The following is a 27,097-nucleotide window of genomic DNA, read 5'->3' on the forward strand; positions in this document are numbered from 1 at the left end:
AGTTCTGACTGTCAGACATACAGAACAAGCGAAATTTGTTCAGTTTAATGGCACCCAGAAGGCCAAGTGACAGAAATACGCTGGCCTTTCTTGACTTCTAAAAGGACTGGCATACACCTACCTCACATAAAATGCTGACGCCTCCATGACGGGTAAGGTCGCAGTGCCCAGAAAATGGCAGGTTGTTAAGTGATAAAACTGGAACAGAACTCAAACAAGTCTCTGCTGTCAAACCACGCTCTATGTGTACTTAAATAATTATAACACCTATGTATATTAAATAAAGATCAGATCCCAAAGTGGTCACCAGAATGCTTTGGAACGAGGTTTCCTGGCAGCAGTACATAATACGTCCACAGATTAAAACTAGATATGTGCTTATGGAGAAGCTCCCTTTCACATCTTTTCCTTTGTACCTGTGTAACTATGTTGGCATATGCCAAGAGGAGGCTGAGAAGGAGATACTGTAAGATACCGTGGCTTTGTGGAACTGAGATGAGTGGTGTGTGCAGCACCACCAGCATTACCAGCTCTTGAGAGCGAAGCCTGCTATAAAATGGTCTGGGCTACTTCATCGCAATTCAGTATTGACTTCTGTCCTCAGCCTGCCAAAGCTGTCCTGTTGATGTTGTGAGCTCTTGTAGGATGGACAGCAGTGTGCCAGTAGCAAGGTCTTTCACATGGATTTTCAGAGCCATCGAAGAAGTGTAACTGCACAGCTCTGACGGAAAGAGATCTGCCTGCCAGCTTTGCATGAGCTCTTTTAAAAGGATCATTCTTTACATCTTTCTTTAATTTGACCGATGATGGCTCAGAGCAGAACTGATCTACAGTATGTTCAAGATCCATTTTTTAAAACTGTCATTTTCATTAATACCTCCTTTTTGCCTTTCAGACATGGCCATGCCCAGTTCCCTTTTGTGGGCTGTGGACATTTTTGGGAGAGTTTACACTCTGTCTACTGTTGGCCAGTACTGGGAGCTCTGTAAGGACACACAGCTGGAATTCAAACGGGTCTCTGCTGTCAAACAGTGCTGCTGGGGAATAGCCTGTGATCATCAAGTGTACACCTATGTGTTCTCGGGTGACGTTCCTATTAGATACCAGGAAGAAACCTATGAGAATCAGGTATGAAGTGTTACGGGGGCCTCCATCACACTGCCACGTGCTCATCACAAAGGAATGATAGCAAATCTGTACATCAGCTGTCTCTACGTGTTTTTCTCACAGGAAGATTGGTTTTATTTGATTTCGTTTTTTACCTGATGTTTCTGAAGAGTATATATGTGCCAAATAGCAGGTTGTTCTTTCAGTATTTTAATTCCCAAAGAAAGTTTATACTTCCCTGCTCTTACCTAAAGCAACACCAGTGTGCACCATGGCCTGTTTTATGCGAGCCATTTCAGACTGCAACATTCACCCTTTTCACCTGGTGTTTTCCTTTCCTTAGTGACAAATACATGATCCCCTTAAGAAAATGCAGTGTAACTTCCAGGCAACAAAGATACATTATCAAAAATGTATCATTCTTAAGAAAATACTATTTTTAATGTTTCAAAGAATTCTCTAATAAAGGCATAACTCTCCATTAAAGTACAATGTTTCCAGCTTTTTTGCATAGAAGTGTTAAGATGATCCTTCCTATGTGATATACTTCAAAAGAATGTCTTTAAAATAGTATTTTAAAGGAAATGTATCTATTTTGTTTTTAAGTTAACCAAAAGTTGTTTGAGAGAGAAAACTGAAGGATTTTCTTGAGCACATTTCTCTGATTTCTAAAAGGCAGTGGGATAAATACAAGTTGAGAAAAGACATTAACTCGTCTGCATGGGTAAAAATATAACAAATTAATTTTATACATTATTTAACATTGATAGAACTTTCCAGCCATTTAACAACGTTCCTTTTGTTTATGTAAACGTGTTCTTTAAAAATGCAAAACTTTAAATTTTGTTATTTTAAACTTTCATTTTGTTTGTTCTAGGCTATGAAAAAGTGGAAAACAAAATACTAGAAAGTACAAAAGGAAATACTCTGCAAGAGCTAGCAATGACAAAATTAAGCTCAAATAGTTTACAGATAATGTGCAAAGCAGTTTAGCCAGATTCCTAGCAAAAGTAAATAACATTTTGCATAAAAATTATAGAAGGATTTTGAACCACTCATTTTCCACGTGCCCTAAAACGTAAGACACTATTACATGACAAATTTTACCAGTATTTCTATACTAGGTAAGAGTGTGGGGAAAAAAAGAAAAGTCATAGCTGCATTGGTGAAAACCCTAGCAAGTTATTTGTTCTGTAACAGAAAGACAGTACAAGAAGGACATTGAGTTGCTGGAGCGTGTCTAGAGAAGGGCAACGAAGCTGGTGAAGGGTCTGGAGCACAGGGCTGATGGGGAGCGGTTGAGGGAACTGGGATTGTTTAGCCTGGAGAAGGGGAGGCTGAGGGGAGACCTTATCGCTCTCTACAGCTACCTGAAAGGAGGGTGTAGTGAGGTGGGTGTTAGTCTCGTCTCCCAAGTAGTTAGTGATAGGATGAGAGGAAGTGGCCTCAAGTTGCACCAGGGGAGGTTTAGATTGGATATTAGGAAAAATTTCTTCACGGAAAGGGTAGTCAAGCATTGGAACAGGCTGCCCAGAGAGGTGGTGGAGTCACCATCCCTGGAAGTGTTCAAAAAATGGGTAGATGTGGCACTCTGGGATGTGGTTTAGTAGGCATGGTGGTGTTGGATTGATGGTTGGACTGATGATCTTAGAGGTTCTTTCCAACCTTAATGATTCCTAGTTTTACTTTCATTAAAAAATAATCCAGCCACCAAGCCAGGAAACATGAAATTATTACTCTACCCTTAATTGGTTTAGTGGTGGACTTGGTAGTATTAGGTTAATGGTTGGACTGGGTGATGTTAAAGGTCTTTTCCAACCTAAACGATTCTATTCTATGATTAAAGCCAGATTTGGAAAAAAAAATCTTCTTGGTATAACATAAGGCAGAGGGAAGATTTACTGATACAGTTGTCTTGACATCATTTCTGGCACAGAAGCTATGCTATATTTCTAGTGCAGGCAAGATACTGATCATCTTTCTCATGGGAGCAGATTAGAGATCCCAAGGCCATCTATACAGCATTATCCTAATGCTGCAGTATAGTGCCATACATCACCAGAGAAAAAAGCACTGTTAGTAGTAAACTATATCATCATGTTCCTATTTTTGTAGCTGAAAATTACTTGGTTGGGGTTAGCTCTGCAGTCAGCCCTTCTTTGATACTTAAAAAAGCTTCCTCTGAAGACTATGTTAGATAGGGGCTTACAGTGTGAACACTTTCTCATTCACCCCAGGAATTTACTCCTCTTCTACTGCAGAAAATAAGAAATGTATCCTTTATGACTCCCTGTAGATGTCTAATGAGATGATGTGATCTCAAATGAAGTATCTTATTTATTATTTCTGGCAGCGCTGGAATCCAGTTGGTGGCTTTTGTGAGAAATTACTGCCCAGTGACCGCTGGCAGTGGAGTGATGTGAGCGGGCTAAAACATCAGCAGCTTGATAGTTTCACACTGCCTTCACCACACTGGGAGTGGGAGTCTGACTGGTATGTGGATGAAAATATTGGAGGGGAACCAACAGAGAAAGGGGTAGGTGAACAATACCAAAAAGAGTTCTATTCTGGGAATCCCTAGTCTGTAAAATAAAAGGCACTTTTGTAGAAGAGTAAAAGGTCTGTAAAAATAAAAGGCACTTAACTTCCCATAGCCACTTCTTTCTGGGAAATACCTCAACTATAACACAACACAAGGAAGGATCTTGTTTGAAGGCTTTTGACATCTATAGGAGCTTCTACAGAAGCTTTTTCTTTTGATCAGGCCACGAAATGCTGGCAACTGGATGCCATTGTTATTTAAGATCTTTACTATGAAGAAAGTAAAATGCTTTACTGTGTCTTGTTTGTTCTGTGTATATCATGCAGAGGAATTTGGACATGATTTATAAATCATTCATGGAATTAGCTGGTCTGTTAATCAGGGCTGTTGAGACATGCACAGTAGCTTGTATTGTATTTGTAGGAGTGATTCTTGTGCAGAATTGCTCCGAGTTATAACTTCAAGCTTTCCCTTGGTCCTAATTTTCATACATGAAAACCTCTGCTTGCAGGGCTGGACTTATGCCATAGACTTCCCCAGCACCTACACAAAGGATAAGAAATGGAATTCTTGTGTCAGACGCAGGAGGTGGATCAGATACAGGAGATACAAATCACGGGACATTTGGGCGAAGGTTCTGGATATCTTTTATATATTAAATAAACTGATTTTCTGAAATAACTATAAGTGCAGGGACAATAATTTTTTTTTATCCCTGTTCTGTAGGCGGGACCTGGATTCCTCAACTTTCAACTTGTAATTCGTGCAAGCATAAATGGAAGGCTGGGGTTTTTCATAGAAACTGGTGGTAGTAAGGTGCCAAATCTCATGGTAACGCAGCTGGAGATAGATGCTCAGCTCCTTTGCAAATTTCAAACCAGCTTTTTAACTTCCTTTGGTTGTTTGACAAAGCACTCTCTCAAGATGGCACCTGTCTAGCATCATTCGCCAGCTGTGTCCGTTATCTCTCTGAGTAACTGTTCTTTAATAATTGTTGTTCCATTCTAAGAATGTACAAATATTGTAATTTGTGATGTTCCAGCTTTCCAATTCAAAGAACATCTGTATGCACTGTTCTGTGAGTAAAAATTTCCTTTAGTTGGGGGATGAAACACAGACTTCTTCATGCTGCTTCGGCAGCGTTTCCCCTCTCTCTGCGTACGGCAGCCTTGAATGGGAGGAAGAATCTCCATGCTCAGCCACTTTAGTAAGCGATACATAAACCAATCCGCAAGAAACAAGTTAGGCCACCAGCCAAATCGCCTGTCTATTTCAGTATCTCCTCTTCTCAATCTTCCTTCTCTTTGCTTCAGATCGTATCACATGATGATCCAGATCAGTTGCCAGACCCTTTCAATGACGTCTCTGTTGGAGGATGGGAAATCACCGATGATCCTCTTGGCCGTTTATCAGTGTGGGCGGTTTCTTTACAAGGAAGGGTATGTGCATGTTCCCAAAGTTTTCTAACATAAATTACTACTGAAAAAGAGTTAAATGCTTTTAAAGCAAGGCAGGTTTGTTACCGTCTTATGTTGGTAAGGAAATACGCTGTTCGTGCATCTGGTGGAGGATGTAAAAGCTGCTTTGGGACTACATTTTGTAACAACTTGTGTTGTAAATGGAAAGGCTTAGTATCTCATAGGGTTGCTGTTTTATGGAAGCCTTAAACCTCTATAGTGAATCTTAAAAACTTGGGCTGAGCAGTGTCTTGTATCCTGAAAAATGCCCAGAATGCAGACTATGGCACTGGTAAAGAGAAGGAGCCCTAAAACCTGATAAAGGTTCTTGCAAAGCACTGTGCTGTGTCTCTGTCATGGAGAGTCACGAATGATTCAAGAAAGAGTTTACAAAATGGTTTTCTAAGACTTACTGATCAGAAGATGGTAACCTGACTTGGAAATGTTGAATCCAGCTCTGGAATGTTCAATTTATTTTCTGTTGAAAACTGTAAGTCTTTCTTTTTTTGTTTGTTTATAGGCCTACCATAAGGTCACTCCTCTCTTGCTCCATGCTGTGAAGATCTGATTCTTGCTTTCCTTCCTTCATCTTTACAGGATGTATCTGACATTCCTTTGTCTCTAGACAATTTCTAACTTGTGGTCTCACAGGGAAGAACGTAATACTTTTAACAGATAGCCTGAGATTTCAGTCACATTTGGCACTGCCTGGAGAGGCAAGCAATCTGGGTTAAATTGTTTAAAATAAAATTCCCTATGCCTCATACTTCCCAGTAATAAGTGACAAGCATCCCACTCTACAGGCTTACTTGACTGACATTGTAAAATGCTTTCATTTCCCAAGTAACAGTCCCCGGAGAAATGAAGTATTTCTAAAAATGAGGATTTAGCACTCAGCAGTCATGTTTTGGAGCGCTTGTACGACTACCACAGGTTGCTTTTTATGTTTGACCTTCCTGTTTTGGCTGTGATCTATAGAAAAGTGCACAGACAGTAGGACCAAGACCAGCAAATGGACTGGATGTCACTGAAGGCTGCGCAGAGAATAGAATTTTTTACCCATATTGTAGCAAACTCTGTTAGTGGAAGTGAGGTCAGGCTGTCATCTAACAATAACATTTTTGTGTTATATATTTGTTCATTCTTGGCTTATATAACATGCCCTGAAATACACTTAAGTGGTTTTTAAATGTTGAAATATACACAGAACTTGTAGCAATAGGTTACTGTACCCAATCCAGATTTGCTTCCATGATAAAAGCTAGCCTGTAGAAAAGCCTTGTCCCTTAGTACATAAGGAAGTAGTCTTCAACTGCATAATCAACATCAAAAACCACCTTTAAAGGTCAGAGAGCATATGCTGCATAAAAAATCCTATTGTTAAAGGAGGACTGTTCTTTCCAGTTTGTCTTCATGCTTGTCTCAATGGTTTCATTGTTGTAGTGATATTTTTATAGGTTTTATTTGGGTTTTTTTTAACTTGTTTAGGTATGGTACAGAGAAAACGTCTGCCATCACAATCCAGAAGGTTCCATGTGGTCCTTAATCACCACTCCTGGTGAAGTTGTACAGATCAGCTGTGGACCATATGACCTCCTTTGGGCAACGCTTTGGGAAGGGCAAGCTATTGTGAGAGAAGGGATTGACAGGAATAACCCTCAAGGTAAAGTTTGTTAAATTTAGCTGGAAACCCCTTTGATTTGTGTAGCGTTGAATAAGAAACTAACTTACAATACCTTCTGGGTTTTGTTTCTTGCAGGAATTTCCTGGAGTATTGTGGAGTCTCCAAGCTCTGAAAATGGGATTATGCACGTCTCTGTGGGTGTTGATGTGGTGTGGTGTGTTACAAAGGATAGAAAAGTAAGAGGTGTCATGCTCTGGGTCTGTTTTTTCTTCCCTTTTTCTGTCTACTTTTTTCAAACAGGCATGTAACTTTCATAGGAAACATTGGTGATTTGGACTCACTATCCCTATGGTTTGAGGAATTGTAGTTCCCCTTGCTGTTACGGGAATGCTCTGTGGTTTGTGATATACATAGTTGTGTTTAATTTAAGGAAGGCTTTCTGCTTTTCTCTTGGAAGGAATTTTCTAAACCCAAGTCAGACAGATGTAATAAGGTGGGTGGGGATGTAATAAGGGGCTCACTGCAAAGGGATATGAAGCATCAAAATTGAAGGGACTCCTAGCTGCTCAGTTTTGTTTCCACATGGTCTGAAGGTTACATCAAAAGTGGCATGGGGAATATTTTAATCTGTGCTTTTCTAGATGATCCTATTTTTTAGTCTTACTGCTGTAACTGTTCCCTCTTCATCAGCCTTTTAATGTAGTTATTTGTCTTTATTAAGTGACATATCTGTTATGTGTATGTGTGATTACTTTCTTACTGGGGTTTTAACTTAGAATCATAGAATCATAGAATATCTCAAGTTGGAAGGGATCCATAAGGATCATTGCTACTCCTCACAGGGAGTCTTGAAAGTCTTGAAGAAGGTACTGGAGTGCTCTTGTGCTGGTTGCAATCAAATCCCTTCATATTGAATTCAAAAGCATAGATGAATTCTGTGCATGTATAGCAGTTTTAAGTAATTGAGTTACTCTGATTTAATGAGTTGCTACTTGTCAGCTGAGCCATGGTAACAGACTGTGTCCAGCCTGCTCCATCTGCCAAATAAAACCACTATAATAAATGTAGATAAGCTAGCATGTTTTTCTTCAGATCTGCCACAAGATAGTCAAGTACACTGTTATGTGATTCAACCAACAACTTCTGAAGTAGCTGCTTGCCACTATATGACTATATGCTAAATACAGATGGAAATTTTTCTGGGTACCCAGCCCACAGACACTTTGGGATCGGTAAAAACTAATCTACCGGGAGACAATTTAAAGAGCTGTACCACTGAAAAGATCCCTTTGAGAGTTCCCTCTGTAAGCCCTGCTTCTAGGATTTGAACACAACACACTTCTAAATAAGAAGCCCATTCAGAGTGACCAAAAATAGTCTACAGTTGACATGTAATAGAAAGTATTTTTCCAATGGCAGAGAAACTAACTCTGTCACAGAAAGTCATAACAAAAAGTCACCTTGTCAGCTGTTCTGGGTGTGGTTGGTCACAAGGACACACAGTCTGGGTACTATTAAGAGAATAAAATTATCTTTACCTGATAAAGAAAAAGAACCAAGGAAGTAAGAGACTTCTTAAGGCAATGGGGCAAGTCAGTATTAGAGACTAAGACTAATCCACTAAAGAAAGTAAATTCTAGCTGTCTGCTTGCTAATGCAGAAGGAGCAAAATTTAGACTTTTTGCTGTTGCTATTCTAGGTGTGGTTTAGAAGAGGAGTGAACTCACATAATCCTTGTGGAACAAGCTGGATTGAAATGGTTGGAGAAATGATGATGGTAACTGTAGGCTTAAATAACCAGGTAAGACAGCTGTATACCAATTATGAGGATATTTATGTTCCCCTTTGCACAGGCAGTATTCACACGTGGTGAGAACTGTCAGCGGTGCCAATATGGACAGCAGAACAAGAGGTCCATGTGCTTGAACTGCTAGGAAGGAATGCGTGGCTGAATTCTTCACCAGAAGATGAACAGTCAGCATGTCTCTTGTATGGCACATTCAGGTGCAAACAGTTTTCTCTTGATGGTACAGAATGTTATACTGCATCTACAGTACAGTTAGACTGCATATACAGCACCTACAGTATTGAGGAAGAACACAAAAGGAAAATGCTGTGTCCAGCAGATTTTTGTGCTGTGTTTTCCACCACTGCACCTTTTTTGTAGCTGGTATCTATCTACCTACATGCCATGCCATTTCCTTCACCAAGCCCTTTCCTTCCCTAGGTCTGGGGAATTGGCTGCGATGACAGAGCACTTTATTTTCGTCAAGGTGTCACACCAAGTGAGCTCAGTGGGAAGACATGGAAGGCAATTTTATCTGGCCGAGAGAGTGACAGATCTCAGACTGGGAGCTCAACAAGTCTGCTCAGGTACTTACTAAAATACCCGCTCAAGACTTTGTACACCAAGAGTTTCAATGCTAGGAGATACTTCTTTACATTCAAATGGTACAGGCAGGGAGGAGTGGGGAAGGCATCTCTATCATTAGGTATGCCAAAAAGCATTTGTGTTCTGGCCATTAAAATTAACAATAAGCAGCAGTTGTTGCACTTGGGGTAGAAACTGAAGCTCCCACTTTGGAATTCACTGCATGCGTGAAGTTGTGAAAAGTGTGGGCTTTACTATCCCTATCTGGAACTAGTCTCTAATGAGAAAACGTTACCTATGAAATATAACAAAGGAGTGTCGACTCTACTTAGGAACTATCCTTCTCCTGAGGGTCACTGTACGTTTCCTTTCCTAGAGAGATTAAATCAGTAACTCCCCACTGACTGCTGGCCTCTTGGCTGTGCAAGACATGCCAGTGAAGCTGGGAGTGCTGCAGAAGCTGCTAGTTTGAGTCAGTGTGCTCCGAGTAGAAGCCCTCTCTAGCTAACACAAAAATGATAAAGTTAGTAATGGGCTTTAAAAAAATCCTGTTCATTATTTCATATCCAGAAAGTGTGATATTGCTTCAGTGTTTTCATGAGAGTTGTAGGCAGCCAACACCATTGATTGTTTGAAAAGATCAATGAAATATCTTCCTGTGTTTCAGATTTACTAGACTGGTCTGCTAGATTTGTGTTAGACTCTTTTCCCTTGATGATAGAGTTTGACCTTCAGAAAAGAAGTCTGCTCTTTATCTCCTAAAGCTGAAACACTAGGTTGATTTCTGTATGTCTGTGGCCTTAGGCCTGTGCTAATTTATAATGCTTTGAATGATAGTTAATTAATTATCTATTTGTCCTTCAGTGCTGGCTGTTTCTTTACTGATGATATTCAGAACCAAACAAACACGATCATTCAGGGTGATGCAGATACCTCCTCTGACACAGAGCTTCCAAGCGTACCCATGCACCTTGCCAACACTCCCCCGATGGGAGCTGCAGCCCGCAGCAGTGGTAGCGGCACAGGCAACCAGACAGCAGAAACACACGCAAATTTGACTGTGGATCCTCTGGACTCTGATCAAGGAGAAGCCACTGTTGCTTCGACTAATAATGAGAAATCTAATATTGAAATGCATACGTCTTCTACAAACCCAAATCCTTCTGCAGAACTGCAGTGGACAAACATTGACTTGAAGGAGGCCCAAAAGCATCCAGTCCTCTCAGTCAGCGCCTTTGCAGAAACATCCAGCCTCTCTTCCCTTGGCATGTTCTCAGTGGGAGCTGAAGAACAGTTCGGAGCCGACGAGCACCCACTGTGGGCCTGGGTGTCTGGGGGAGGCTGTCTTGTAGATTTGCACAGCCCATTGAAATGGTTCACTGCTCCATCAGGTACTGTCCAGTCACCACAACAGACCCTAATTCCCAGTGCTCTTTAAGAAAAATGTTGGTTTGGGTTTTTTTTTTTAAAAAAACGTGGCACAAAACTTCTGATAACCCATTTACTCTTGCAGTTTGTTAATACACTCCATGTCTGAGGATAGTGCTGCATGTATTTAGCTGTACAGCACTTTGGGATTGATATATATAAATGTGAAGGTGATGTTTTCTCTGAGTTTCTGTAAGAATGTTGTAAAATAATCTGTGCTGGATCTGCATCTCATTTTTAATGGCACTAAAACTGCAACTTCAGGCAAAACCCATAATATCACTGAATAGTAACTGAAAGCAGTGAAAAGGGCTCCCTTGAGAGATGCAAATGCCACAAATAACTGCCTCGCTCCTACCATTCCTACTGAGACAAGGGCAAGATACAGAAATTACTCAGGCATTGTGAATGTGAGCCCAGCTGATAGCTGGGTGGCGTTAGAGTTTAGACTCTCGAAAGACAGTGGAATATAACTGTATTTGCAAAATAAACCATGAATGGTGGCATCCCAGTATTTAATGACAGTGTAACTCTTAATGCATTGTGTTACCTAATTATCTTGTAGTTCAGTGACAAAACTCCCATTTTTACAAGGTTATTTACAAGATTCTATACAATCATCTAGTGATCCCATTTCTATGCATCATTTACAAAGTTTGGCTGTAATACATTGATTCCAAAGTACAATAATGAGAAAAATTATGTTAGACTGGGTTGATTCAGTCCAGTGTTGAAAGCAGCATCGTGTTTTACCTGTCACAGAGCTCACCGGGGTTTATTTGGTTTGGTTCTGTTCTAGGTTTGTCGTCCTCTGTGCAATCTCTCTCTCTGTCTATCACTCCGGCACAGACAGCAGCGTGGCGAAAGCAGATTTTTCAGCAGCTCAGTGAAAGGACCAAGCGGGAACTGGAGAATTTTAGGCACTACGAACAGGCTATTGAGCAGGTAAGCAGTGAGGACACTTATCTGTTTTCTACTAAACGCTAAACACTGTCGATACTGGGCATCAGTAATACATTTCTGATGTGCTGATCTGAACTTCCTGTCAGCTTTATAGTCTTGCCCTTATTTCTGTCTATGACAACTTTCCTGGATTATCACTGTCTGAGCTCCCTGTGGGAAGCTAGCAGCTTATCAAAGATGGAGCACCAATCTTTATCTAAAAACATTAGCTGATAGTTTTGTATAGGAGCAAGTGAAGCATTGGTTAGCGTTATTTGAGTACACTGAAACCTCAAATCCACAGAGAAATGTGTGCAACAGGGGAACATTGTATGAATTATTCCACCACAAGATGAGGCTTCTTAATTGAAACAGTGACTCAGGTAGGTGAACTTTCCCCCTCTGTGACCTTTACGGGATTAATGCAACTTGCATAAATAAAACAATGATGGAAATGTCAATAGCTGCACTTTTGTTTGATGTTGCCTTTGTTATGACTCCTTGGCTCTGTTCAGATTCATTCACATTTTTGGTCCCTTCATTGCTAATTGCCAAATCACATCTGGAATGTCTTTGATTAAAAACACTTGGAGTCCAGCGTTTTAATCAAGTTTAAAAAGAAAGCTTTTAAAGTCCAAACAGAAGTTGTGCTATAACAGGAGCACACTAGAGTCAATTAGTATCTGTGTGCTGCTGCATTCTTGCAGAGGTAGAATGTTAATATGGCTGTACACATGCTATTTCAGTGCCTTTCTATCCAGTTTTGTCAGGTTTCATTTTGTCTTCAGCTTCCTGAACGCTCTCGTATACTCTGTGTCAGAATTAACTGATATGATACAAACTAACCTGCAGCAGAGATTTCTTGTGGTCACAAAAAATAGTATTTGGGAGAAAGGAAGAGAGTCGGGCCATTTCCTTACTCCTGTAAATTTGTGTTTGCATTGCAGTCAGTTTGGGTTAAAACTGGAACCTTGCAATGGTGGAGGAATTGGAAGCCTCATAAATGGATGGATGTTCGAGTCGCGCTTGAGCAGTTCACTGGGAGCGATGGAATACGCGACAGCATCTTGTTCATCTATTACATGTATCATGAGGAGAAAAAGGTGCGTTCAACTTGAGACCCTTGAGAGAGTTGCATTTGGCAAAGGAAAACCTTTGAAGGGAAAACAGTTTTCTTAGGGGATGCAAATTATGGTACACTCTTGTTCTAAGTTTTGGGAACCAATCCAAATGTAGCCCAGGGTACTAGCAAATTGTGAGCTTTTCTAAGCTGTAGCGAGGTTAATGCTATGTCAGAAATACCCAGTCAGCAACCATCCACATTGCTTAAATCATAAGCTTTGCACTAATGTCGTAGTTTAGCCCCAGCCAGCAACTAAGCACCACACAGCCGCTCACTCACTCCCCCTACCCCGATGGAATGGGGGAGAGAATTGGAAAAGTAAGAGTGAGAAAAACCCCTGGGTTGAGATAAGAACAGTTTAATAATTGAAATAAAGTAAAATAGTAATGATAATAATGACAATGTAATAATGATAATAATAATAATAATATACAAAGCAAGTGATGCACAATGCAATTGCTCACCACCTGCTGACCGATACCCAGCCAGTTCCTGAGCAGCGATCGCTGCCCCCCGGCCAACCCCCCCCCAGTTATATACTGAGCATGACGTCACATGGTATGGAATAGCCCTTTGGGCAGCTTGGGTCAGCTGGCCTGGCTGTGCCCCCTCCCAGCTTCTTGTGCGCCTGGCAGAGCATGGGAAGCTGAAAAGTCCTTGACTAGCATAAGCAGTACTTAGCAACAACTAAAACATCAGTGTGTTATCAACACTGTTCTCATCCTAAATCCAAAACACAGCACTATGCCCGCTACTAGGAAGAAAATTAATTCTATCCCAGCCAAAACCAGGACAACTAATTAGGAATTCTTTTGGAAGTTCAAAATGTTCTTGATTGTGAAGAAAGAGCCAAGTTTGGCTGGCCAGGGTCTTCATAAATAGGGTTAATGCATGCGGGCAATATGCATTGGAGGTAGTGCAGGACTGGAAATTGAGCCCCATTTCTTCTGCACCAAGAACTGATTCTTTGCTATTCTTGGCAGGAATGCCTCATTTGTAGTCCTGAAGTGCAAAAATGCTGGCTCTGAGGAAGGCATATCTGACTTTGCCTTAGTCACAATTTTTTTTTCTCTTGTCTTAGTATCTCCACGTGTTCCTGAATGAAGTCACTATTATAGTTGAAGTTCTGAATGAAGCCAAACACTCCTTTGCACTGTATACACCTGAAAGGACGAAGCAGCGATGGCCAATCCGCCTGGCAGCCACAACAGAGCAAGAAATGCATGACTGGGTAATTCTGTGAATTTTTCATTTCAAGCTGGCAATATCTGAAATGAAACATAAAAGGTAGTCTCTGAAATCTCAGCATTACATTTACAGTGTCTAGGCTACTCATCTATTTTCACAATTCAGGTATTTAAAAAGTCTGTTCAAACTTATTTAGAGATACCTGAGGCTTCCTATCTCCTCTGGAGTTTGCACACTTTCTGATGCTGCAGTTACCCACAAGAAAACCAGTATTGTTTTTCCTTCCCTTCCTATCTGCGGATATAGATTAGACTACAAATGAGTTAGGAGTTTAATTCAGTTAATCTATTCTTTTGCATTGGTAGAAGAACTGTTACCTGTTGTCACTGTTGTAGAGAGTCTTATGTATAGGCAGGCAGGCATATATACGCTGAAGCAGTGGAAAACCTGAAAGATACTTCGTAATGATTGGATATGGCAAACCACATTGGTTCCAGCGATTGTGTTAATAACTTCTAAAACACTGAATTCCAGTGCCTTTGGGAAAAAGCTGCAAATTCACTTTCCTGATTTGCAAGAACAGGCAAAAGCAAAATTTCATTTTGTAATACTGAAGCATCTATATGGAAATTTTTGTTCTCACTGTAAACAGAAGCTTTTGGTTCTCGCCTTCTTGTTTCATAGCTGTCTTTGCTGAACATGTCCTGTTGTGAAAGCAGACGGATTCAAGGCCCTCCTTCCCACCACGCCATTTGGTCAGTTACTTGTAAAGGAGACATCTTTGTTAGTGAGCCAAGTCCTGAACTGGAGGCCGGACCACACCTGATGCCATGTGATCAAATGTAAGAGGTTTCAGAAGCTGTTCTTTCTGCATGGGATGCCATCCAGCAAAGACTGTCTTTCATGTCAAGTCAGTGGCTTTGATGGGCTGTTGGAGTGCGTAGTACACTGCAGCTGTCTGTCAATGACAAGGTTAATGGCTCTCTTCGTATTCAAAAGTACATCTGAAGAAATTCACCAAATCATATTTTAATTCTTAGGTGCCGGAGCTATTCATGTGATTTCAAAAGCCTTTCTCACCGAGATCCCATTTTTTTGTAATTGCATCTTTTACGCCATAATTACTTAAATTAAGAGATGGCCTAGACTAAAAGTAAACTTAATCACTGTAATTGTAATGTAATTTCAGCTCTCAGTTTTATCTGAGTCAGGGAATCTGAAATTCTCAGTCCTCCATGGTCACTACAGTCCAGGAGGAGCTCCTTTACAGTTTCTGTTACAACTATGACAATACAGTACTGCAAACTCTTCAAGCAAAAAAATACCAGCGTCAGAACTGGTGGGTTAAAGGCCAATCTTCAGTTTAAAAGTTACTTGCACAGAGTGTCTTTGAATAATACCTGAGAAATCCTTTAGTCCTTTTCCTTCAGGGTAGAGCATCTTCAATATCTGGCAAATCACAAAGCTGATGTGCTCTTGCATCATAGTTTGGAGGATCTGTGACCTAGATGATCTCCTGCCATTCTGATAACTAAAATACTCCTCTGCAATCTCTTTTCTCTGTCCTTCCTCAGAAAAGGACCATGGCCAACTGGCTGTGTAAAGCCCCAGAAAAAGATTAAGCTGCAAAGATTAGGAGAATATGAAGAATAAAAGCCCTTGTTTTTACCAAGCTCCATAGCAAATACATAAATAATTTGTCTTCTTGTTAGATAAAGGCAATTCCTTCCTCAGAAAAATGAGGATGGAGTTAAAGCTGAGGCAGTTGATGGCCACTAAGATGTAAAGATTCTAGCACAATCATCCTAACTAGTGTTTAAATATATATATATATAAAAAAAACCACAAGCCATAAAATAAAAGGAAAGTAAAACACTTAAAAGCCTGACAATTCCAAGTGGAGGCAGATGGGTTCCTTCCATGTACTTTTCAGTAGTTGTTCAGAGGGAGATGCTTTCAACTGGCAACGGCCTTCACTTACAGATTGCACAGAGGTTGAACAAGCAAGCGTATAAAGTTGCCTGTCCTTAAGATTGTTGAGTTGTAGGAGGGGAAAGCATACATTCCTGATGGATGTGGTGCAGAGTAAATGTAAGATGTTGTCCTTTTGCTGGCAGGTTTTGGCGTCAAGTTGGAGGTCATCTTCGACTGATAGAGTGCAATAACCGAGGCATAGTGTGGGGCATAGGATATGATCACACAGCTTGGGTTTATACTGGTGGATATGGAGGTGGCTTCATTCAAGGTATGGACGATCGGTCTACTGCGGTGTGCACATTTCTTACTTATCTTCCTGACTGGGTCAGCTATTCAAGCTATTTCAGCTGTCCTTCCTTTAGCCGAACTAACATGTAGGGCTATACAGTGAACAGGCCACAGGCCAACTGTATGAGGTTCAACAAGGCCAAGTGCCGGGTCCTGCACTTGGGTCACAACAACCCCACGCAATGCTACAGGCTTGGGGAAGAGTGGCTGGAAAGCTGCCTGGCTGAAAAGGATCTGGGGGTGTTGGTCGACAGCCAGCTGAACATGAGCCAGCAGTGTGCCCAGGTGGCCAAGAAGGCCAACAGCATCCTGGCTTGTATCAGGAACAGTGTGGCCAGCAGAAGCAGGGAGGTAATTGTCCCCCTGTACTCGGCGCTGGTGAGGCCGCACCTGGAATACTGTGTCCAGTTTTGGGCCCCTCACTACAAGAAGGACATTGAGGTGCTGGAGCGTGTTCAGAGAAGGGCAACGAAGCTGGTGAAGGGTCTGGAGCACAGGCCTTATGAGGAGTGGCTGAGGGAGCTGGGGTTGTTTAGCCCGGAGAAGGGGAAGCTGAGGGGAGACCTTATCGCTCTCTACAACTCCCTGAAAGGAGTGTGTAGTGAGGTGGGTGTTGGTCTCTTCTCCCATGTGGTTAGCGATAGGACGAGAGGAAATGGGCTCAAGCTGCGCCAGGGGAGGCTTAGGTTGGATATTAGGAAAAATTTCTTTACGGAAAGGGTGGTCAAGCATTGGAACAGGCTGCCCAGAGAGGTGGTGGATTCACCATCCTTGGAGGTGTTCAAAAACCAGGTAGACATGGCACTTTGGGACCTGGTTTAGTGGGCATGGTGGTGTTGGGTCGATGGTTGGACTGATGACCTTAGAGGTCCTTTCCAACCTTAATGATTCCTAGTTCTTATTTTCATTAAAAATAGCCCAGCCACCAAGCCAGGAAACACGAAATTGCTACTCTTCCCTTAACTGGTTTAGTAGTGGACTTGGTAATGTCAGGTTAATGGTTGGACTGGATGATCTTAAAGGTCTTTTCCAACCTAAACGATTCTATGATTCTACGATTAGCAAGGAACTAGTATTGCAGTTTCATATTTATATTTTCAGCTTAAGAGTGAGAAATAGGATAATCAACAATATTACTGTGGCTGTTGGAATTTAAAATGTGGTGTCTTTAAGGTTTAGCTTTACTGTAATCCAAATGATTTATTTCTCACAGGACTGGCCAGTAGTGCTGATAACATTTATACGCAGTCAGATGTGAAATGTGTTTACATCTATGAGAACCAACGGTGGAACCCAGTCACTGGATACAGCAGCAGGTTATTTACTCAATGTATTGTATTTATTTACTGTAATTTTTTACTGCTGTCAAATGAAACAAGGGGTTTGTTCTAGCTTTTCAGAATAGTTACTACAGTCATTCTATCTTCAGTCTCCTCCGACGGTTATTGTTAACCTGGGATGGAAGGAACAGTGTTTCTTAACTATCCATTCAAAATGCATTTATAGCAAAACATTACAGATTTGTGCTTTGTGAGTGCACAAAGTGTGCCTGCTCACAACATCTTTCATTCTTACAGCCATCCAGCAAAGTCCTTGTTAGGATCTATATATTCATATACATATTGTGCTAAATACATTGGGTCCTTCAATAGTATATTTGAACACAAGTATTGAAAAAGGATTCACATATGTGGGTGTCTGTGCCAGAGAAAGTCAGGATTCACCTTCCAGTTTTAAATAGTAGTGAGGAATATCACTCTACAGAGAAAAGTTTACGTGGTCCTCAAGTTTGGTGTAACTGGAAGCAATTCTACAGATTCTTTCCCACTATCCTCATCACTCACATGATATTTCTAAATACAGAGATGAATGATGGAAGACTGTTTTGTGTATGAAAGTAGGAAGTGCTACAAAAACAGGCTTTTCTTCCCTCCCCATTTAACTTCTCCGATGTAAATGACCGAGCATTCCTTGTACACTGTTTCACCACAGAGGTCTGCCCACGGACAGATACATGTGGAGCGATGCATCTGGCCTGCAGGAATGTACGAAAATCAATACCAAGCCTCCTTCTCCACAGTGGTCTTGGGTAAATTTTGTCTTAAAAGTCTTTTTACTAAGAAGGCAAGGCTTAGTAAGTAGGATACAAGCCTTGGGCTCAAGTGACCCAGATTGTCTTCCTGGATTTGTCATAATACTTAACCTTGGTTTCCCCATTTATACAATAGCAATAATCTTCCAGAGTCAAACAAATATTAAGCATTGAGTGGGATTTTTTGTTTAGTGGGACTTAGACTGCTGCTCTGATCCTTTCCTCTTCAACCAAATTAAAAAGACTTGGGAACCTCTGTATGAATTTATATTGCAAGTATTAGAAGGTTTCTAGCAAGTCATTGCACTCCAAAAGGTGAAGGGAAATAGCGGAAGAGGTTATTTTGATTATACATAAGGTGTCGATTGTGCTTATTGTTCTTATTGTCTCCTTTTGACAATAGGTATCCGATTGGTATATTGATTTTAATACTTCAGGCGGAACTGATCGGGAAGGCTGGCAGTATGCAGCAGACTTTCCAGCGTAAGGAGATACCTTCTTCTACCTAAAATACTAGCAGGCAAATGCCGTACTTAAGTCCTCATTTCTTCTTGTTTGCTGTTTTGCACGTTAACTGTGCTTTAACAGGGACAAGTGTGCCTTGATTTCTCCCTTGTTATGGGGACACTGACACTGAAATTTGCTGGGGAGGTAGGGCAGCAAGGTGAGCTTAGCAAACTATAGTTTCAAATATTTTAAAGTCAGCAAGTGTGTCTGGTGGGCAGATAGATAGTGCTCTTAGGCTGGCAGTGACATTAGAGATGCTCTGACATCCTCATGAACACCTATTTAAATCTGTTTTGGTAGGTCCTACCACAGTCACAAGACAATGAAAGACTTTGTCCGACGGAGGCGCTGGGCAAGGTGAGGAACTAAGACATGAATAAAAGTTTTGAACTTGAATGCTAATTGTTCCCTAGAAGTCTCCTTTAGTTATGAGGGGAAGAGTCTCGTCACCCAATCAACAAAAGCAATAGTAAAGAAACCTGCAATAAATAACCCATCTCCAATAGACAAGCTGATGATCGTTAGCATTATGGCTTTAATTTTAAGCCTTTACAGGTAGATACCCTATTTGATTTTGTGGGCTCTGTAGATAAAAGTCAGCTAGTTATTCTCTCTATCTGATTTTCCTTATGGTAAATGGTTAAGGAATAGTAGAGTCTAGGTATATTAGTACATACTAGGTCACTTGTAGCAACTAGTAATATGGCTTGTATATTAATAGGTTTAACATAGGAGTTCCACTATGCTTTCTGTACTAGTGTATCTAATAGCTGTGCTAATAAATTGCTGTGAACTTACAGTTCCACATTGTTCTGTTTGTTATTGAGGCTACAAAGCTAGTATTCTGGCCCTTGTACAGAAATCTTTGAAGTAAGGTCCTGAAGCATCGAAGTGTTGTTGTTCCAGGATGTACAACAAAACAAACGACATCCAATCATCAAAATGGTGACTTGAAATAAACTAAGCAACTTGAGAAATACCCTCAAGCCTAAACATTTCCTCTTGTTTTAACTGTCAATTGAAAATTGAAAACAAATAGGGAACAGCTCAGGGCCGGGTCCAGTTTTTCAGAACTGGAGAACAGACGAATGTCCTGAGTTTTTTAGGACGTTCTTCATACACAGAAATTACTGTTGTGATGACAGAATCTAATATAGTTTCCCTAACAGACAGCACTACTTTGTTGCAGTTTCCACAGAAAAAATACACCAATTCCCAGAATGACCTACCTCCAGCTCTTTAATTTAGAGCTGCCTTATATCCGTCTACCTCAAGATGCTACATAACTTTTTAATGGGCCCCACCAAAAAACTAATTGTAAAAATTATTCCCTTAACCAAGACAGAGGAAGGAATGAACTGGGTGTGGAGCGCTCTCTCTGCAACGGGATTCTCAGCTGGGGTCAAATATTCATTATCCAGCTGTTGCCCAGTGAGTTTTAGAGAGCTAGGGAGCAGTGGAGCGCAAGCTGCAGACTTCTTAGGTGGCATTGGTTTTATAAAGTAACTTTTTTTTAAAAACAGAAGCTTTGAGAAATGAGTAATATGTCAAAATTCAAAACCTGATGCAAAACATGACTGATTATTGTAAACCCCTTTCAAATTAAAAATACTAATACTTATCGTACCTACTTAATGAAAAGACTTCAGGATTGTTTGCACCGAAGTCAACAATGGACCGAGAAACAAAATTCAGTTATAGGAAGTATGTACATCTGATGGGTTTGGGGTTTTTTTGCTTCAGAAAATGTAAGATAGTCACCAACGGGCCGTGGCTGGAAGTGCCTCCTGTTACCCTGTGGGACGTCTCCATAATTCCCAGTTCAGATGCAGATGATGAAGAAGCAGTAGCACTGTGGGCAATCAGTGACAAAGGAGACGTGCTCTGCAGGCTTGGAGTGACACAGCAAAATCCAGCTGTAAGGCTCCCTGTTTATTTTTACTGCCTTATTGATGTATTTAATGTAATGACACAAGTACACAAGTGCCGCCTTTTGGGTTTTTTCTTCCCTTTTTATGTCCCAGATTTGAAAGACCTTGTCCATCAGCTGTAACACAGTTTGCTGCCCACATTTCTTACAATAGCACTTCTCTTGCATAATCTACCTTAGCTTGTGCCACGTCACTTGCAGGAGCCTCCGTCAGCCCCTGAGTATCTTCTTGTGAAGTGTTTTACTTCCACTTTCTGCCCTGATAGCTTAGTTCCTCTTCCCTTTTTTTTTTTTTTTTTAAATTGTTGCTAATGTGTGTATTCCATTAAAATAAACTGCCCAGGGATAGAATTTCTCTAAAGTGTGGTCCCAATCTAAGGCCTGTTAATATCAGTAGGAGTATATTCCTTTGACTTTTCTGGGCCTGGAAATGACTCTGCTTATTTAAAAGACAGGTGGGCCTGGATGTACCTACAGATTTGACTTTTTTCTGTGAACTGGGACAAATTTAATCTATCCATAAAACATCCACTAAAGTATACAGAAAGGAACAAATAGTCCCAGTGACTTCAATAGGAGTACTTCTTTCCTAATAATAGACACATGCTGAAACACCAAATTAGGGTTGATATGCACTAATTTTAAGCCATATTTATAACACAGAAAAAAAAACCCCATAGTGATATACCTTAATGGAACTTGGAGAAAAAAATGCAAGAAGTTGAAAATTTATAGGATTTTTTTTTTTTTCTTCCTATTCAGTCAGTTACAATAGCACGGATCTCTATGGCAGTGCAACAGCAAGAACTGGAATACTGTGTCTGGAATCTGAAGCCCCATATCAGTCGATTTTTGTGAGACTATTGTTCTGTGTAATCAAAAAAGGGGTTTTAAAAAAAAAAAGCCAAACAAAAGGGCTGTAGCTCAGCTATTCAGAGACATGTAGGTGCCTAAATCCCAGCAATTTCAACAGAAAAGGCCCTGTTACAGTTCAATATAGTTATTGATTCCAAAGAGTTAAATATCCAAGGATCTTTGAACATCAGAGACCCTGTTACTGTTCAGTCACAAGGAATTATTCTTCGGAATATTTTTCACTATCTAGGGTTTTTCCCATTTGGCAATCAACGATACTTTGTTGTGGAGTTTTTAACCATTGGTTCATAATTCATCTTCCATGATGTGTTAGGGAACATCCTGGCTTCATGTGGGAACAGATCAGCCCTTTATTTCCATCTCAATTGGAGCGTCTTACCAAGTGTGGGCTATTGCTAGAGATGGTTCTGCCTTCTATCGGGGTTCAGTGTCTCCAAAGAAACCTGCAGGTGAGTACTTGTACTGTTTTGGTACAGTCTTCATCTTATACATTGTGTAAGCTCTCCTACGCTGCCATGTCTGAAAAAGACAAATCTGTGTAGCAGAGGCCTTTCCTGTAGCTGTGCAAAACAGTGCATATGAATAATACTCATGATAATTATAGCAGTTAATTTGTTCTTCACTTGTGTGATTTAAAGTGTTTGTTTCTCAAAACAAGCTAGTAAAATTATATTGAGTGTAGTGTCATTCACAGCTTTCTTCCACAGCTGTGTATTTCAACGGCAGATGTTTTCAAGACTTCTCATAATGCTGTTTTCTCAATGTTTTACTCAAGTATTTCTGACCTTTAGGTGATTGTTGGTACCACATTCCTTCACCTCAAAAAGAAAAGTTAAAACAAGTCTCAGTAGGACGAACATCCGTGTTTGTTTTGGATAAAAATGGTAAGGATTTTTAAAAAGTATTTATCAGTGTTACAAAAAAGAACTCAGTATACATCAGATTAATTTAAAAAGGAGAGGCTAAGTTAGAGCTTCTGCTTGAACAGATGATTACTGTTGCTCCAAGAGGAGTAATATTTCATATTGAAAGAGATGGAGTAGGCAGCCCAGTTAATTAGTGATTTTGAAGGCGTGTTTTTTGTTTTATCTGATAGTGCCCTAGATAGCAACAATCCAGCACCTATGCTATGCTTGGGGGGGGAAGAGACAGATGAATCTCAAAGAAGAAAATTGCATGGCAGGATTTTGTCTGAAACCCTAGAATGTACAAAACTGAAGAGGAATACTTTCCTGTTGCAAAACCTAGACATAACACCATCACTCCAAGATAAAGTATGAAGCATCCTTTTGTAAAAGAAACAAGCCTTTAACACCAGTCTCCTTCAGAGATCTGAATCTCATTTGCTTTACTTCTCTACTGCATAGTTCCTTATATGAACATTCTTCCCCAAGAAATTTTACAAAACAGAGTATTTGCTGTTTTCCAGCAAAGTTATAAAGAATAACTATAGAAATAAAATTCCAAAGCAGGAACTTCATTGTCCTTCACTGTAACACATTAGTCAAAATCGTAACTCATTTCCACAGAACACAGACAGTATTAACTACTGATTTGTTATGTTGTTCACTAGCACTTTACTCAAAGCAGACATCCTGAGCTGTAACCAGGACTGTTTATTTTACAGGCAATCTTTGGTACCGGCAAGGTATCACACCAAGCTACCCTCAAGGATCTACTTGGGATCCTGTTTCAAATAATATCCGTAAAATGTCTGTAGGGCCCCTGGACCAGGTCTGTATTAAGCTTCCTTGTAGCTCATTTGTTTATTAAAAATTGTGCTTAACGTACTTCTGTAATTAAATGTTCTTCAGATCTGTTTTTGTTTAGCTAACTTTGTTCCACAAGGTGATTGTCTCAATGCCAGAATCCTGACAGCAAGACAAAAATCATGCAAATGAAATAGTGATACAGCCAGCCCTTTGCTCTTAAAAGCCTCATTAATTTTTTTTTTCTTCTTTTTTTTTAACGAGGCCATTTTATATATTTAATCTCTTTCCTGCCAAGCCTTACAATCTGGCAATGTTTGAATTATAACACTGGTATCTGGGTGGGTGGTTGGGTGTGTCTCTGACTAAATTAGAGCAGTTTTGGCCTATTCAAGACTAATTTCTGAAAGTGGTCAAACAGATGATTTTCACGTGTGGGAGGAGCAGCACGAAGAGCACATGTTACTGCCTCTCTTTGCTTTCTTGAGGTCTGGGTGATAGCTGACAAAGTGCAAGGAAGTCATAGTTTGAGCTGTGGGACCGTCTGCCATCGGACTGGTGTTCAGCCAATGGAACCTAAAGGCCTCGCATGGGATTATGGCATTGGGGTAAGTGCTGGGGGCACAATACCGCCCAAAAGCTATATATCCAAATACCTGTGGCACGCTTAGAAAGGAAAGTGCCATCCCGCTCCAGCTGGCAAGCTTTCTAAAGCTTGCAGGTATACACCTGCAGGAAATTGACCTTTGTTCTTCAGTTTTAGGTTCCTTTTTTAAGTTCAAATAATGGGTTATGAAATTATAGCTGGCAAGTCATTTATTTGCATTTGATAAGTATTCATTTTAAATAGGTAATTTAAAAGTTATAATGGAAAAATTAGTAAAGCAAGTACCGTTTTTAAAAAATAGATTCCTTCCAAGTCTGCACGTGATTGTTCCTTCTTGTTGTTCCCTGTATTACCCTCAATGTTTTGAGAAAAGCTGTTGCAAGGTTTTGGCTCCTCTTAAGTTGATGGAAAACCTGCAATAGCTCTGCTATGAATGCCTGACCCTACTAATCTCACGTCCCTGTAATAAAAATAATCCTCACGCTTACTACCTATATACCTCACTGTCAGGGAGGTATGGTGTGTTGTGGGTTTTGTTGTGTTTTGTTTTACAAGGAGCCTCTTTTCCGATTCAGCCCAGAGCAGGATTACTTTCCTCATGAAAAAATAGTATAAAACTAGTAGTGTACGTAAAGCATCACATCAGATACTGTAATTGCAGGGTGATGTTTCTCCTTTTACATTTCTTTATCAATATTTTACAGGGTGGATGGGAGCACATTACAGTCAGAGGAAATGCGACTGAAGCAGCCAAGGTTGCTATGCATGACACTTCTGAGGAAGACCCTGCAGTATTAAAGGATTTAGAAGATGAGGAGAATAAAGGGAAAACAGAACACTCTAAAACCCTTCTGATGGTCAGTGAAAGTCAAGAATTGGACAGAAATGCTGTTAATTGTTAAGCTGTTGCAACAACATGTTGCAAACAAGCAGTAGTCAGTATAATTTAAAAAGAAACTAAATGTCTATTGCCTGGAGAGAAAAACATGAGCTTTTTGTGCTGCTAATATATTTTACTGAACTGGAATTTGCAATGGGGTATTTTAAATACTGATTTCTTCTACTACATCATGTGTAAAATGTGACTTGAGAGAGCTAACGGTTCTGTCAAAGCAGGCAAGCTTTTTAGCCACAAGGTATTTCTGACCCTTTACCATAGCTGCTACACAACCATATGAATGTGAATATCTTTGCAGATGATCACTAGATTTACTTCTTTTTTTTTTATTAATATTACAGTTCCCTTCCCTACATTTCTCTCATATTCACACACCTTGCACACTGTTCTTCAGATTCAAATTTGAGCAGAGATGATGTCATATCAGTTGAATTACAGGCAAAGATAGCTCATCCTGCTTGTACAAATGTTTATACATGCACATAACTCTGCTCATGTGAGTCCTGCTTACATAAGCATGTAGCTTGGGTGATGCTGTTCTTGCTCCCCTCAGTAAAATTAAATTTTATACAACTCAGCTTAGGGTGCAGTTACCAGAAAGGGCCAGTTTTTGCTATCTTTGCTCACAATGAGCAATATCTTAATCAGGAAGCGGAACCACTGGTTCCAGCGAGCCTATGTAGAGACCATGGTCCTATTCAGTCTGATGAAGTGACAAAGTCTCATTCTAATTGTCAGCCCAAATGGTGGTAGATCATGTTTTGTCTCCATCTTAACTGGAACCGTGACAACTGAGGTTTGCAGATGCCTACCTAATGAGGCTGGAAGGCTCCAGACACTTGAGGCGTTAGGCTGTATTCCAGATTGCTGCAAATTATGCTTTCATAGTGTAAAAGACAAGAGGAGGTCCCAAATAAGAGTCTGGCTTCACAGTGGTAGGAACGTTAAACAGCTTTACTGGTATCAGTGGAGTTTGCCAACATATACTAACGTGGGCTCAGAATGAAGCTCTGCTCTTTGTTTCTAGCGAGCGATTGATTCATCCCTTCAACAAGAAACCACTTTTTATTCTCAAAAGAAGCTTTTTTCCCCCTGTCTTATCAGAATTTGACTGTGATGTGAAATTATTATGTGAAATCCAGTCCTTGGGAAGTGCTGAAAAAGCCTCTCCCAATAGCTTCAGGAAAGCACTGTCTTTCCCCAGCAGCAGTTTACAATCATTTTTTTCCTCTCTGTGTGTGACTGTGTATGGAGTTATTTTTATATGATGAGTAGTGTGGTCTCAGTACTGTATTTGTAGAAGTAAAACTTACGTTTGCACGAATTTAAAGACTGTATTTGGTATTTTAATGCCAAGGAAAGCACTGTTTCCAAGTCCAAATGTGAATGAAGATTCAAGATGCTTTACTGTTAAAAAAAACCCTAAACTGTTTGTTCATCTTTCCAGTATGTGATTAGAGATTTCTGGTTTATACATTACATTGTGGGAGTACCATAAATAACATGGTTGCATTAATTACCATAATAGGTTTTGCATAACTTGCACAGTATCTTGTCCAAATAAATAACTTTACTACATGTATTTTTAGAGAATTATTGGGATTGTATTTTCTCTGCATCGTATCAAAAAGATTTTTTGAATAGTCAGTGTTTACATATCCAACAATCAAACTGATTTCATACAATAAGCTTTATAATGTACCTTTGCATTTTTCCCTGCATTGCCAAGTTTCGCTTACTTTACTGTAGAAAGCTGGGTTTAAGTGAGCAAAAGATAAATTATAAGTTGTTTCTGTTTGCGTACTAAATATTTGCCTTCTGAAACTATTATTTTAAAGATTTAATTTTAAAATATTATGTCATTGTTACAGCTAGTTAAAAATAAGGAAAAGTTACTTTAAATTGAAACAATTTTGAAAAATAAAATTTATCCCTTTTGACACATCCAATAAAGCAGCACTTTGTAGCAAAGTACCAGCAGTTGTCATTCCATTAAAATGCCAATGTCTTGTGCCTGACTACGCATCAGGGATGGCTGTGTTCAGAGAAGGGGTAACCTTCACCTCTGCTACTGTACTTATAGCTAGCCAGTACATACCGTTTGGGGATTACTAGTTGAGGTGATGCCTCTGTTTGCAGGAAGTTCTGTCACTGCCAATACACTGCCACGAGCATTTAAACTCCGTATTTGTAACAGTAGTATCAGTAACTGGGTCGTAAAGTGGTGTGCAATTCTTCATCAACGGCACTGTTAAAATGTGGGGTGTTTTTTCCAACTCATTGGTTTCCTTCCTTTGCCAGAGTAACCAAATAGCAATTCAAACACGGCTATCCCACAAAAACATTTCAGGGATGACGTTTAGTATCTGGGAACTCTTAGATCTCCCTTATAACGCACTGGTCTAGCAGACTAACGACCTTTAAAGCATCC

General features: G+C 40.2%; 1 protein-coding gene across 1 annotated transcript; it reads left to right on the top strand.

Moving 5' to 3' along the window:
• The first annotated feature begins 897 nt into the window (after positions 1-897).
• TECPR1 (tectonin beta-propeller repeat containing 1) lies at positions 898-25,755 on the top strand. Its single transcript, XM_009478409.2, has 24 exons — positions 898-1,128; positions 3,461-3,643; positions 4,161-4,283; positions 4,963-5,088; positions 6,595-6,769; positions 6,866-6,966; positions 8,430-8,531; positions 8,958-9,103; positions 9,966-10,492; positions 11,329-11,474; positions 12,419-12,574; positions 13,676-13,825; positions 14,467-14,624; positions 15,900-16,027; positions 17,261-17,363; positions 18,040-18,136; positions 18,543-18,622; positions 18,947-19,003; positions 20,390-20,564; positions 21,766-21,901; positions 22,244-22,336; positions 23,080-23,186; positions 23,650-23,769; positions 24,473-25,755. Exons 1-24 carry the CDS (start codon positions 898-900, stop codon positions 24,668-24,670), a joined length of 3,618 nt encoding a protein of 1,205 aa, XP_009476684.1. The 3' UTR covers positions 24,671-25,755.
• The last annotated feature ends 1,342 nt before the right edge of the window (positions 25,756-27,097 follow it).

The sequence above is a fragment of the Pelecanus crispus genome, chromosome 11 (assembly GCF_030463565.1).
Source record: "Pelecanus crispus isolate bPelCri1 chromosome 11, bPelCri1.pri, whole genome shotgun sequence".
NCBI classification, from domain to species: Eukaryota; Metazoa; Chordata; class Aves; order Pelecaniformes; family Pelecanidae; genus Pelecanus; species Pelecanus crispus.